This window comes from Carya illinoinensis, chromosome 10 (genome assembly GCF_018687715.1).
Source record: "Carya illinoinensis cultivar Pawnee chromosome 10, C.illinoinensisPawnee_v1, whole genome shotgun sequence".
Classification (NCBI taxonomy): Eukaryota; Viridiplantae; Streptophyta; class Magnoliopsida; order Fagales; family Juglandaceae; genus Carya; species Carya illinoinensis.
In genome coordinates, this window is record NC_056761.1 from 31,728,490 (window position 1) to 31,741,773 (window position 13,284).

The 13,284-nt window shown below is 34.8% G+C and overlaps 1 protein-coding gene across 1 annotated transcript; it reads left to right on the forward strand.

Annotated features, from left to right (window-relative positions):
- Positions 1–328: 328 nt before the first annotated feature.
- Positions 329–12,566, forward strand: LOC122278909 (cysteine proteinase inhibitor A-like). The gene is made up of 3 exons (XM_043089116.1): positions 329–606; positions 1,402–1,609; positions 12,377–12,566. The coding sequence occupies exons 1-2, from the start codon at positions 511–513 to the stop codon at positions 1,603–1,605; spliced, it is 300 nt and encodes a 99-aa protein (XP_042945050.1). The 5' UTR covers positions 329–510; the 3' UTR covers positions 1,606–1,609; positions 12,377–12,566.
- The last annotated feature ends 718 nt before the right edge of the window (positions 12,567–13,284 follow it).

Genomic DNA, 13,284 nt, shown 5'->3' on the forward strand with positions numbered 1-13,284 from the left:
TTTTAATTTTAATTTTTATAATTATAATATAATATTATTCACACACTTATTAGTAACTTTGCAAGTCAATTCTTTTTAACGCTTTACGCTTTCAGCTTGTGAACTCAGCTAAATCACATGATTTTCTAGAACGTTATAAGGACTTGGAAAGGGAAATAGACGTGGAGCCAGACGGACAAGTACACCAAGAACAATAGGTACATTAATGTTCGAGTTTTTGTATATTTATGTATGTATCCATGTTTGCACGTAAATTAATAAACACCAAAGTCGGGAAACATAAATAACCAATGTCCTTTTGGGCGGTAACTATGAGTGGTGGCTGTAAAGCCAACCAAATGCTTAACTAAGGAAGATCGCCGAGACGTTATCGTCTGCCTAAACATTGAAGTCACGTCCTAGTAATTTAGTAAAGTCAAGCATTTCTCCACGTGCTTGACAATCGCTTCCTCCTCCTCTATATAAAGCTACCCCACCCATATCAACGAGTGTCTACATTCGTTGATAAAAATGGCGATATGTGGAGGAATTACCGAAGTTAAGGAGATCAGCCCGGAGATCGACAGTCTCGCTCGTTTCGCCGTCGATGAGCACAACAAGAAACAGGTTTGCTAATTCCCCCACTTTCATTTTTATGGTACTCTATATAGTCATATGATCAAGATGCTCTACATATTAAGTTATAAGTCAAGCTGATATGGGTTACACGTGTAATATGCAGGAGTTAGTTATATTAGTTAGTTATCACTGTATGTTTATAAATAGAAACTCATCCTTCTGTAATTGATGAGTCTGAAGTTTTCTTTCTCCTTCTATTTCCATTTCCTCTGTTTCTTGGATAATCAAGATTCTGATATGGTATCAGAGCAATAAACTCTGATGACTTCCGCATCAAACTCTGTTATGGGTTCATAAAATCCTGCGTTTATGCTTGAAGATTTTTCCAACCCTTATACTACAATTCCTAGCAAATTAGCTCGTAAAGATTGATTGATTTATGACGAATCATTTTAATTTAGGTGATTGGAATTTTATCGAATTGAGTTTTATCACGTCTAAGATTTGGTCAAATACGCTAAATCGTGGGCTGATGGATGCAGTGTGGGAATCAGCCGTAGAAATCTTAGGACCCTTTCCAGTTAAAGTTTGGCTTCCAATTGTATAATTTGGATTGAGATTATGGGAAAGAGGTTGATGGTTAAATCATTTTCAACCTTGATTATATACTACACTAAGTTTTGAGGATTATTTTTTAGTTTGTTTTTATTTTTTGCCCCAAACATTTTAATAGATGTTATTAGAACGTCAAAATTTTGGTTATTTGGACGAAAATCCTGTTGTAAGATTATATCCGTGTGTGACTATTCTTTGTGGGACTTTTGTTATCGTTTTGTGGTGCAGAATACACTTCTGGGGTTTGGGAAGGTGCTGAAAGCGAAAAAGCAGGTGGTTGCTGGAATGAACTACTTTATAACACTGGAGGCAACAGATGGAGGGAAGAAGAAATTTTATGAAGCCAAGATTTGGGAGAAGTCATGGGAGAACTTCAAGGAGTTGGTGGAGTTCAAGCTCATCGAGGATGCCCCTTCAGGCTCTAGTGCTTAGCTAGGTATCAATTACAGAAAACCCTTGCTCTGTTTTGATTTCTGGTGTTGATTTTCATGAGGATCAATTAAGACTACAAGTTGACTTAACTGTTAATAAGAATAGAAGGGTTGAGGAATTGAATGCGCATTCCCATTTGATGCTGCCATAAGAGACTGTGTCTAGGAAATGTGTGTTTTGTGCTGGAATGCATGTAGGAGATTGCCTTCTAAAGTCTAAACAGGGCCCAACAATCATAACATCCTTTTCCTATATGAGTAAAGATGTTAATGTAAGTATCAAGTGTTCATTCATTAGTGGGGAAACAGTATTTTTTACCCTCGACCTATCATCATCTTCTTAACTTGTACCACAAACTACCCAAACTATAAATTTGCATTCTAAACAACCAGATTTTGATAATTTGTGCCTCGGTCAAGATCTGGTTTGAAATTCCCAATGTACCCCTGTAAAACCACGAAATTGTCTACCAATTTCTTTGAATAAATAAGTTAGATCTCAATTATCAAGATTATGAAACGAATCAAATACTTTAAAATAAGTAATCAAACTTGCAAGACACAACGATTGGTTACGAAGGGAAACCCTTTAAAGAACTCTTTAAAGGTAAAACCCTACGGGATAACCAAACCCAGGAAAGTCAATCTTATTATTTGAAGAACAATTACAAGCAATAATGAATTACAAAGCCTTTGCAATTTGACTCTTTTACTTGCCTAGACAAACGACCCGTTTGTCTTCTGCCACAGTAGTAGTCAGAACCTCTGGCGATCTTCAAATGTTGACTTCCCTTCTGGAACTCCAAAGGCTGAAATCCAATCGATGTTGCTTCACTCTCAAAGCACGATCACACTCAAGAAGATATGAAATATCCCATGAAAATTCTCATAAACGCTTAGAATATCCTCTCTAAAATTTGTGACTTAAAGTCCTTAAAGAAGATACAAAACCAAATCCCTTTAAATAGAAAGTCTGAAAAGAGTTCTAGTTGCAGTAGGATTCTGCTGACGGTTAGCAACAGATGTGAAAATGCGTCCCAACGGACTGCTAACATTTCATGATAACTTCTTCTGATATAGACTAAACTCTGTTCAGATTTCTTCTGGATAAGTGCAAAACTATCAGAACTCGATTTTGACTTCAGGGACTTATCTAAACAACTCCTAAAACTTCTAGATAGACTCAGCATTGTTCAGATACAAATCAATAATTATTTTTACATTCACCCAACAATAATAAATAATATGATAAGATAAGCCTTATCATTTACTCATCTAATCCTAACCAATTTTTTGCCTTTACAATCTCCCCCTTTGGCGGATTGATGACGAAACCAGTTTGATGAATGTAAATTTCCTGAAAATATGTCAACTATCAAATCACAAAAAATATAGAAGATTATAAAGAGTTGTGATTTAATAAAAACAGAATTGACAGTTAGCCTAATCAAAACACATGCCAAATTGTATCTGTATTACAACTTCACAAAAAAAAAAAAACTAAACTGGAAAACAGAAAAAATAAGAGTAACACGATAAAGTTTTTCAATTTTTTCAGTTGTGTCATTGTACTCCCCCTTTGATGCTGCTGCTCCCCCTCAAACTTTTCTCCCCCTTTTTGTCAACAATCTGCCATGGAGGTCTATATTTCATCGTCAGAATCAGCTACACTTGCCATAATGTGTTGGACAGCCAAGGAAAGTTGAACCAGTCGATCATTTGCCTGTACACAATCAGAGCGTACTGCAGCCAATTGTTGCTCCAACTTGGACTGACTGGCCTCCCACTTAGCTGTGAAGCCATCAATCTTCTGAGATAACAAAGAGATTTGCTCAAGAATTTGAGAGGTGGGGATGGACGGTTCAGTTGGAGAGGATGCTGACTCAGTAGTGAGGGGGTGCTTCTTGGTGATGACAGCCTCTGATTTAACCACGGTTAAGGCTGAAATAGGCCCTGACAGCTTCATGGTAGGTTCATTTGCTCGAAGTGGAACTTTTGCAATCATGGCCAAATTAGTAATTAGACTTCCAAAGGGGAGATTTAACTCTTTTTCCACATGTGAGCGATGAATAATATCAATGACATGCCGTGGAAAATCAATAGACACACCAATAGCAAGAGCATACATAAAATAAGCTCTCTCTAGAGAAACTTTGGTGTGATGACTAATAGGCCAGAGATTGGTCAATACTATTTTGGCCAGAAGCCGATATTGAGGGAGCATATTGTGAAGAGGCAGTTTGTGTGTCTTGGCAGTCCATTTGGGGCCAGTGGGACCAACAAACAGATTGCGCATTGCAGTCTTGGTTGGGGCTCCCATGCCCTTATATGGGTATAGAGGGGATTCCACCTTAGGAAGAGTAAATAGATTTTGGAGAATATCAGGAGATACCTCAATTTGAATCTCTCGAACAGTAGAGATGATGCTATGATCATCTAAATTGAAGTGAGCTATATTGGAATAAAATTCCCGAACAACCTCGACGCAAGGTGTAGGAAGGGCATGAGTGAGCTTCTCCCATCCTCTTTCAATGAATATACGGTGGATAATTTGGAAGTCATCCGTAGGAAAGTCATTTATGCTTACCTCCCGTTCACCCAAGACGGGTCTCTTGGAGAAGGTATTCCTATAGGCATTATCGGCTTCAATGGATGTGAAGCGATCGGGAGGTGCTTCTGTGGGCACATGCATAGATGGAGATGGAGATGGAGGAGGGGCGGAAGTGTCGCCTAACTGCATTGGTTCAAGTGAAGGGACATCCTCACTTGAGGAGTGCTCAGATGATACAGGAGGAGTGATTTTTTTGCGCTTGGCCCGTTCTTTGAATCTCATCTGAATCAGTACAATAATCAAGTTTAGAAAAAAAATTTTCAAACTTTTTAGAAGATAAGGATAGTTTGAGATTAAAAACCCATAAAATTTTTTTAATACCCATGATATTAAGTTTTGTTTTAGTGTTTTTTTTTTTTTTTTTTTTTTTTTTTTTTTTTTTTTTTTTTAACGTTTGAATGTCAAGAACAACCCAAAAACTATATGTGCATAAGACCCTACTATGTATAGATAAGAAAGAACCGTCCAAACAATTGCCCAAAACAAAACAGAGATGAGTCAGGAAAAAACACAAACACTTGGTGTGCACCCGTGGAGAACAAAAACAGAGAATCCATGTGCAATGGAGCTTTGTCCTCAATACATGTATATAGTGGGTAGAATCAATACACGCAACCCATTTACGAGTAGAGCAGCTCAACCAAACAACCAAGATTTCAAAAAAAAATAAAACCCTCCACAAAAACTCTAGATATCAACATACCGAAACTTGAGAGAAGAAAAGAAGAGAAAAAAAAAACAGAGGATCCGAGAATACTTACCTTGAAGATGGAATGAGGAGGAATGAGAGTGAAAGGAGCACCGAGTATGGAGGCTTGTGTGGAGGAAATAAGCTGCCGTGAAAATGGGTAAAGGGGAGGCTTATGAGGGTCGGGATGAGTGTAGGAGACAAAAGGCAAGAGGTACACTAAAAGGTTTTAAAAGAAGACATAAAAGGACCAAAGAGTCCCATTAGGACTTCTACACTTAGACATAAAAGGACCTGATACATGTATTCAACACACTGGGAAACCCCTTTTTTTTTATATATATATATTTAAAAAAAAACAACAGAAAGGAAAAAAATACTCTGTATTTTTTTTTTCTTTTTTTTTTACAAAAAAAAACAAGATAACATGCCTATAAACACCTTAGTTTAATCAAGTCAGAATATACAGAAAAAAATTCAATAATCCTTAGCACACTCATGTTTGCAATAGTCCCTTTTTGGATGTTCACTCCTCATAGAATCAGTAATGTCAAAGTTCATGTGAGTGTGTGAGTGAGTATACTCATACCATAGCATGTTATGAACTTCCTTTCTTTTTCTTTTTCTTTCTTTTATTTTATATTTTTGATACCTTTGTTCACAGAAAGATAATTTTTTTTTTTTTATAGATGCTCTCAAGAGTTTGTTTCTTGACCTTAAAAGTCAAACTTTATGCTAGGGCCTAGATACATGAGCATCTTCTCCAAACACTAGTTTGTACACCCCCTTTGTTCATGTTGGTTGCTCATCTTTTTTCATAATGATTAGAGCAACGATTTTTTCTGTAAGAACTCAAGGTGGTAGATCCATGTAGGGTGTTTGTCTTTTTCCGCAATGAATAGACATCTACTTTTTCTATATGAATCACTCTTTGTGTTTGGCAAGAAGAGAGCTCTTTAAAGATGTACTAGGTTCAACTAGTATTAGTCAATTCAAGGCATGAACTCCCTCTTTGATGAGCATAAAAAAAAAACATATTAATTATAGGATGCTTACACATAAGTTCCTCACAGTGCATTATAGATGAACTTTGCCAAAATGACCTATAGGATTAGTATACTTAAAGAGAACTGCATAAAGAAGAGCAGTACATAAGATCAGAAAATTTTAAAGCAATTCCATACATGCTCAAACTGTGATGTATCAAACATATATTTTAAAGAAAACACACAACCCAGTTTATATATATATATATATATATTTTAAAAAAAACTAAAACATTTATGCTTTAAAGGAAGAAAAACTGGAAGAAAATATCCTAAAACTAGTATGATAGAAAACCTCTCACTTGGGATCACATATACCAATGGCTTTTCGTAAAAACTCAAATCTAAGTCCATCCAAAGGTTTAGTAAACAAGTCAGCCAGTTGATGTTTAGTAGACACATGTTCTAAGGATATTATTTTAGACTTAACTAAGTCTCTTATAAAATGATGTCTAATATCAATGTGCTTGGTTCGAGAATGCTGGACAGGATTTTTGGAAATACTTATAGCACTTGAATTATCTCAATATATTGTCGTAGTATCTTGAGAAAAACCATAATCATCAAGCATTTTTTTCATCCATAATAGCTGAGTACAACAGCTCCCTGCAGCTATGTATTCAGCTTCAGCAGTAGATAAAGAAATAGAATTTTACTTTTTACTCATCCAAGCTACAAGATTTCCACCTATATAAAAACACCCACCCGTAGTACTCTTCCTATCATCAGCATTTCCAGCCCAATCAGCATCCGAATAGCCAACAAGTGTAAGATTAGTGTCTTTTGAGTACCATATCCCATAATCAACAGTTGCATTAAGGTAGTTTATGATTCTTTTTACTGCAGTAAGATGGGATTCTTTAGGATTAGCTTGAAATCTAGCACATACACCAACACTGAAAGCTATATCAGGTCTACTTGCTGTAATATATAATAGACTTCCTATCATGCTTCTATAAAGAGTGGGATCAATATTTTTACCTTTGGAGTCATTGCTGATTTTCACTGAAGTGCTCATGGGAGTACGAGCATTGCTTTTTCCTTCCATTCTAATTTTTTTCACAAGATCTCTTGCAGATTTAGATTGTGAAATAAATATTCCTTCTTTACATTGTTTTACTTGAATACCCAAGAAAAAATTTAACTCACCAATCATACTCATCTCAAATTCAGATTTCATTTCATTTGCAAAGTTATAAGCAAGAGATTCAAGTGTTGCTCCAAAAACAATATCATCAACATATATTTGAGCAATTAAGAGTTGTTTACCTGATCTTCTTATGAATAAAGTCCTATCAGCTTGTCATCTAGCAAAGTCATGATCAAGTAAGTAGGCAGTTAACCTTTCATACCAAGCTCGAGGTGCTTGTTTCAGTCCATACAGCGCCTTCTTCAACCTGTAGACATATTCAGGGTAGAGATGATTAACAAATCCTTTTGGTTGTTTGACATATACCTCTTCTTGTAACACTCCATTTAGGAAGGCACTCTTGACATCCATTTGATATAATTTGAAGTCTAGATGACAAGCAAGTGCTAGTAGGATGCAAACAGATTCTAGCCGGGCCACAGGAGCAAATGTTTCATCAAAATCAATCCCTTCTACTTGTGTGTAACCTTGTGCAACCAACCTTGCTTTATTTCTCACAATAGTACCATGCTCATCGGATTTGTTCTTAAAGATCCACTTAGTCCCAATGATGTTATAATTTTCTGGTCTCGGAACCAACTCCCATACATCATTTCTAGTAAATTGATGGAGTTCTTCATGCATGGCGTTGACCCAACTTTCATCATTTAGTACTTCTTCGACTTTCTTGGGTTCAACCTGTGACAAATAACATACAAAAGAAACCTGATTTAGTACTCTTCTTCTAAGCCTCATACCTTCATCTAGCTCACCGAGAATGTTTTCTTTAGGATGATTTTGAGTGATTCTTGAAGAAGGTTCTTTGATTTGTAGATTTTGTGATGTCTCCTCTATATGATCTTCCTCATTTTGCACTTGTGAGTCTTCTCCACTGGTCTGCCCCAGTTCCTTCATATTCTCAAGCTCCTTCATGGTAGTTTCAGCTGAAATGTCATCCACAACTACGTTAATTGATTCCATAACAGATTGTGTACGTAAGTTGTAAACTCTATAAGCCTTACTATTGGAGGAATAGCCAAGAAACAATCCCTCATCACTTTTGCTTTCAAATTTATGATTGTTTTCTCTGTCTTTTAGAATATATCATTTGCTACCAAAAATTCTGAAATACTTTACCGTAGGCCTTTTATTTTTCCACAAACCGTAAGGTGTTTGATTGGTGCCGGGTCTTAGAACCACTGGATTCAAGATATGATTTGCTGTATTCACAGCTTCTCTCGAAAAATATAAAGCCATCTTCTTGTTGCTTAACATTATTCGTGCCATTTCCTGAATTGCTCTATTTTTCCTTTCCACCACTCCATTTTGTTGTAGAGTGATAGGTGCAGAAAATTCTTGGTGTATTCCCTGTTCATCACAAAAAGAAGTAAAATTAGTATTTTCAAATTCTCGACCATGATCACTACGTATTCTAGAGATAGAAACTTCCTTCTCTATTTGTAGTTTCTTGAATAGCTTTTTGGCAAGATCAAAAGCTTCAGATTTTTCTCTTAAGAGCATTATCCATGTGAACCTTGAAAAGTCATCTACAATCACCATGATGTACTTCTTTCCTCCAAGACTCTCAGTTTGTGTTGGACCCATCAAATCCATATGCAATAGCTCAAGAGGCTGAGAGGTAAGAATATGAGAAATCTTCTTGTGTTGAGCTCTAGTTTGCTTTCCTTCTTGGCATGCTCCACACACTATTTTCTTCACCTTTATTACCTTGGGCAGTCCATCAATAATTTTTCTTTTTGAGATTTTTGAGAAATTTTAAAAATTAATATGCCCAAGGCGTTGATGCCATAACTCAGCTTCATCAAGTGTGACTCTATGACATTTCTCTAATGGTTTTGGAGAAATTCCATAACAATTGTTTGAGGTTCTAGTACCTTTTAAGACCCATTCTCCACCTTTATCATATAGGTTGCATGCATCTTTTGAAAACTGCACAGAAAAATTATTGTCACAAAACTGACTAATGCTGAGTAAATTAGCTTTCAAACCATTAACAAATAAAACATCATTCAACATAGGTAGTCCTGGTATTTCAATACTCCATTTCCCTTCTATGACAGCCTTGCTTCCATCTCCAAAGGTCACAGTGCCTCCATGAGATGTTTCAATTTTCTTGAATAAGTTTTTGTCTCCAGACATCTGCCTCAAACAGCCATTGTCCAGGTACCATAGACAATCTCCCTTTGATCTAAGTGCTGTGTGAGCAACAAGACATACTGCATCTTTCTTTCTTACCCATTTTGTCTTGAGTATTGACTTGTGTTTTTCTTTGTTTTGAAGGCAAATATCTGCTAGTTCCCCAAGCTTAAGATTTATGAGATTGATTTGTTGACTCGTGTCATCAACTTGAGTCTATAGGCTCTTCTCTTTCCTTTTTCCTTCAAATTTCTGCATTTGATTCATGTTAAAATAATGTGGTCTTATATGACCTACTACTCCACACTTATGACATGTAGGGACAAATTTACCATGCAGATTTTTTGAATAAACTGGCTTAAGTTCAGCATGATTTTGAAAACTCTTACCTTGACTTCCTTTAACAAAAACAATACCTTTGGAGGTTGTAGCAGCGGATGATGAGACCAATTTTTCTTTCCCTTTAGAAGTCGTGTACCCTAGACCAGTTATGTCACTACTCATTTTTTGAAAACTCAACATTTCTTCTAATTTTTGTGTTGCTGTTTTTTCTTCAACCTTTTCCAATTCCTTTTCTAGTGCAATATTTTGATTTTTTTTAATCGGGTTATTTCACTCTCAGAAACTTTTAAAGCTTCAGACATGTTGTTTTTCTCACTCTCCATATCAGTGAACTTCTTATACAACTTCTTGTTGAGTTTCTTTAATTTGATCACTTCTTCACACACATCATTGTAAGCCTCCTGTAAACTCAGTTCTTGATCAGCATCAACAATTGATACATTTGAATCACTGTACTCACAACTACTTTCAGATTTTGTCAGTGTAATTTCAGGAAAATCATTCACAATAGTAGAGAAAGCCATAAAAGATTTTTCATCATCAGAAGATGAGTTTGAACTTTCCGAATCTGAAATATCGCTAAGTGTGACATTCAACGCTTTCCCTTTGTTTTTCTTGAAGTTTGGACATTCAACTCTTATATGACCATATCCAGAACATTCATGACACTGAACTTTATCATTTTTCTCAGTTTTTTCTTTCTTCCAATTTTCAGATTCATTTTTCTTAGCAAAAATATTTTTTCCTCGTTTTTGTTTACCATTCTTTTTATTAAACATGAACTTTCTGAATTTTCTAGCAAGTAAAGCAATCTCTTCATCATTCAGACTTTCTTCATCAGAAACATTTTTATAATTTTCTTCTATAGTCTTTAAAGCAATGGACTTACATTTTCTTGTTTGAGGAAATGAAGATTCATATGTTTGCAAAGAACCTACCAGTTCTTCTACCTTTATTGCATCCAGATCTTTACTTTCTTCAATTGCAGTAACTTTGGGTTGAAATCTTTCAGGTAAAGACCTTAGAATCTTCCACCTTTTCTCTAAAATTAAACCTGGAATTCACAATATCATTCAGTTTAGAATAAAAGTCATCAAAACTTTCTTCTTCCAGCATTTTAATCTCCTCAAATTTAGAAGTTAACAATTGTAATTTTGAGTTCTTCACAATTTTTGTTCATTCATGTGTAACCTCCAGGATATCCCATGCCTCTTTAGCAATCTCACACATGGAGATTTTCTTAAATTCTTCTGGAGATACAGCCATGAATATAGCATTCAGCCCCTTGCTATTCCAATTACAGTTGGTGATTTCTTCTTTCGTCCAATCATCAATATTTGTTTCTGGTCTGATCCATCCCCGTACAACCGAGTTCCACACTCGCTCATCCAATGATTTGAGAAAGGCTCGCATGCGTACTTTCCAATATGCATAATTTTCACCATTGAAGTGCGGTGGGGCAATCAATGATGACATATTGCAGGGGCACGGATCACACTCAAAAGAGTGAGCCACGCTCTGATGCCAAATTGAAATTCCCAATGTATCCCTGTAAAACTACGAAATTGTCTACCAATTTCTTTGAACAAATAAGTTAGATCTCAATTATCAAGATTATAAAATGAATCAAATACTTTAAAATAAGTAATCAAACTTGCAAGACATAACGATTGGTTACGAAGGAAAACCTTTTAAAGAACTCTTTAAAGGTAAAACCCTACGGGGCAGCCAAACCCAGGAAAGTCAATCTTATTATTTGAAGAACAATTACAAGCAATAATCAATTACAAAACCTTTGCAATTCGACTCTCTTACTTGCATAGACAAACGACTCGTTTGTCTTCTACCACAGTAGCAGCCAGAACCTCTGGCGATCTTCAAATGTTGACTTCTCTTCCGAAACTCCAATCGATGTTGCTTCACTCTCAAAGCACGATCACACTCAAGAAGATATGAAAAATCCCATGAAAATTCTCAAGTGAATTTTCTCTCATAAACGCTCAGAATCTCCTCTCTGAAATTCGTGGCTTAAAGTCCTTAAAGAAGATACAAAATCGAATCCCTTTAAATAGAAAGTCTGAAAAGAGTTCTAGTTGCAGTAAGACTCTGCTGACGGTTAGCAACAGACGCGAAAATGCGTCCTAACGGACTGCTAACATTTCGTGATAACTTCTTTTGATATAGACTAAACTCTGTTCAGATTTCTTCTAGATAAGTGCAAAACTATCAGAACTCGATTTTGACTTCAGGAACTTATCTAAACAACTCCTAAAAATTCTAGATAGACTCAGCATTGTTTAGATACAAATTAATAATTATTTTTACATTCATCCAACAATAATAAATAATATGATAAGATAAGCCTTATCATTTACTCATCTAATCCTAGCCAATTTTTTGCCTTTACATGGTTGTTAATGTTGATGAAAAACCGGATATTTGGCATAATGACTGTAGCGTTCCATCTTGATTGATTATGCAAATTGCCACAATTTGGTAATTTGAATGCAAATGGATGGTTTAGGGTTCAAATTGAGAAAATAATGGTATTTTAAGTTGCAAAGTGTAACTTACGCTTTATTATACATCCACAGCCAGGTTTGCAAGCACTATAGTTATTAATTTGCAAATGATTGTCTTTTTATGAGCTGTACTCCTGCAAAACAGAGACATGTAATGAAGATATTATTTATTGATATGCAAATGCTCCTGTATGAACTGTTTATGGATCTTAGAGGAGAATCTGTTTCTGCTATAGCTCAATTCAAGTCACTGATAATTTTTCCTTGCATATTTTAGGTGAATGAAGATCAGATGCATCTTGCTTTGCTTCAAGTTGAATTAGAAGTAAATATGAGCATTGAAGGCATGTTCCTATGAAATAAATGTAAATAAATCTTATCTTGATCGGATTCTGAGCCTTCTATATGTAATTCAGGATCTGGTGGATTCATCTTTCTTTGTGACAGTATTATTAACTCTTTGAATACATTTTAGTATTTATGCATGAATACAATGTGTAAGTTAATCTTTCCTTTCCCTTCCATTCCATTCCATTCCGTCTAATTCAATCTTTCTTTTGCATTCCCTTCCTCTGTAAATTTGCGAGCACACTGTTAAACTTATTCGTTGCAAGTGATCACGCACTTGCTTGCACCAAGATTCTCCTTTAGATATCCTAATTATCTTATTTTCAACACCAAATGGTTATCCTCTTTTTTTTTTTTTTTTTTTTGAAATACATTAATTTCAAAATTTTTTCAACATCAATACATTAATTTACTTTTTATAAAATTTGTGGTTAAAACATTTTAATGTTTGAGAAGTGAGATGAAATGAGAATTTTGTGAATAATAGTAAAATAATTTGAGTTAAGATGTTTAATTTTGTTTTGAAAAGTGAAAGAAAAGAAATTAAATAAAAATATTATAAAATTGAAAATACAGTTAGAATATAATTTTTTAATATAATTTTTATTTTAAAATTTGAAAAAATATTATTATTTTCTGTATTTTGTTTAAAAGTTTAAAAAAAATTATAATGATTAGGTAATAATTAGATTAAAAAATTTAAAAATTAAAGTAAAAGTATTTATTTTTGAGTAATATTTAAGAAAAAAAATTATAAAATAAGCTGAAATAATCTCATTTTCCAAACAAGTTTTAATATATATATATATATATACAAGAGCAGCCTTACTTTTGGAT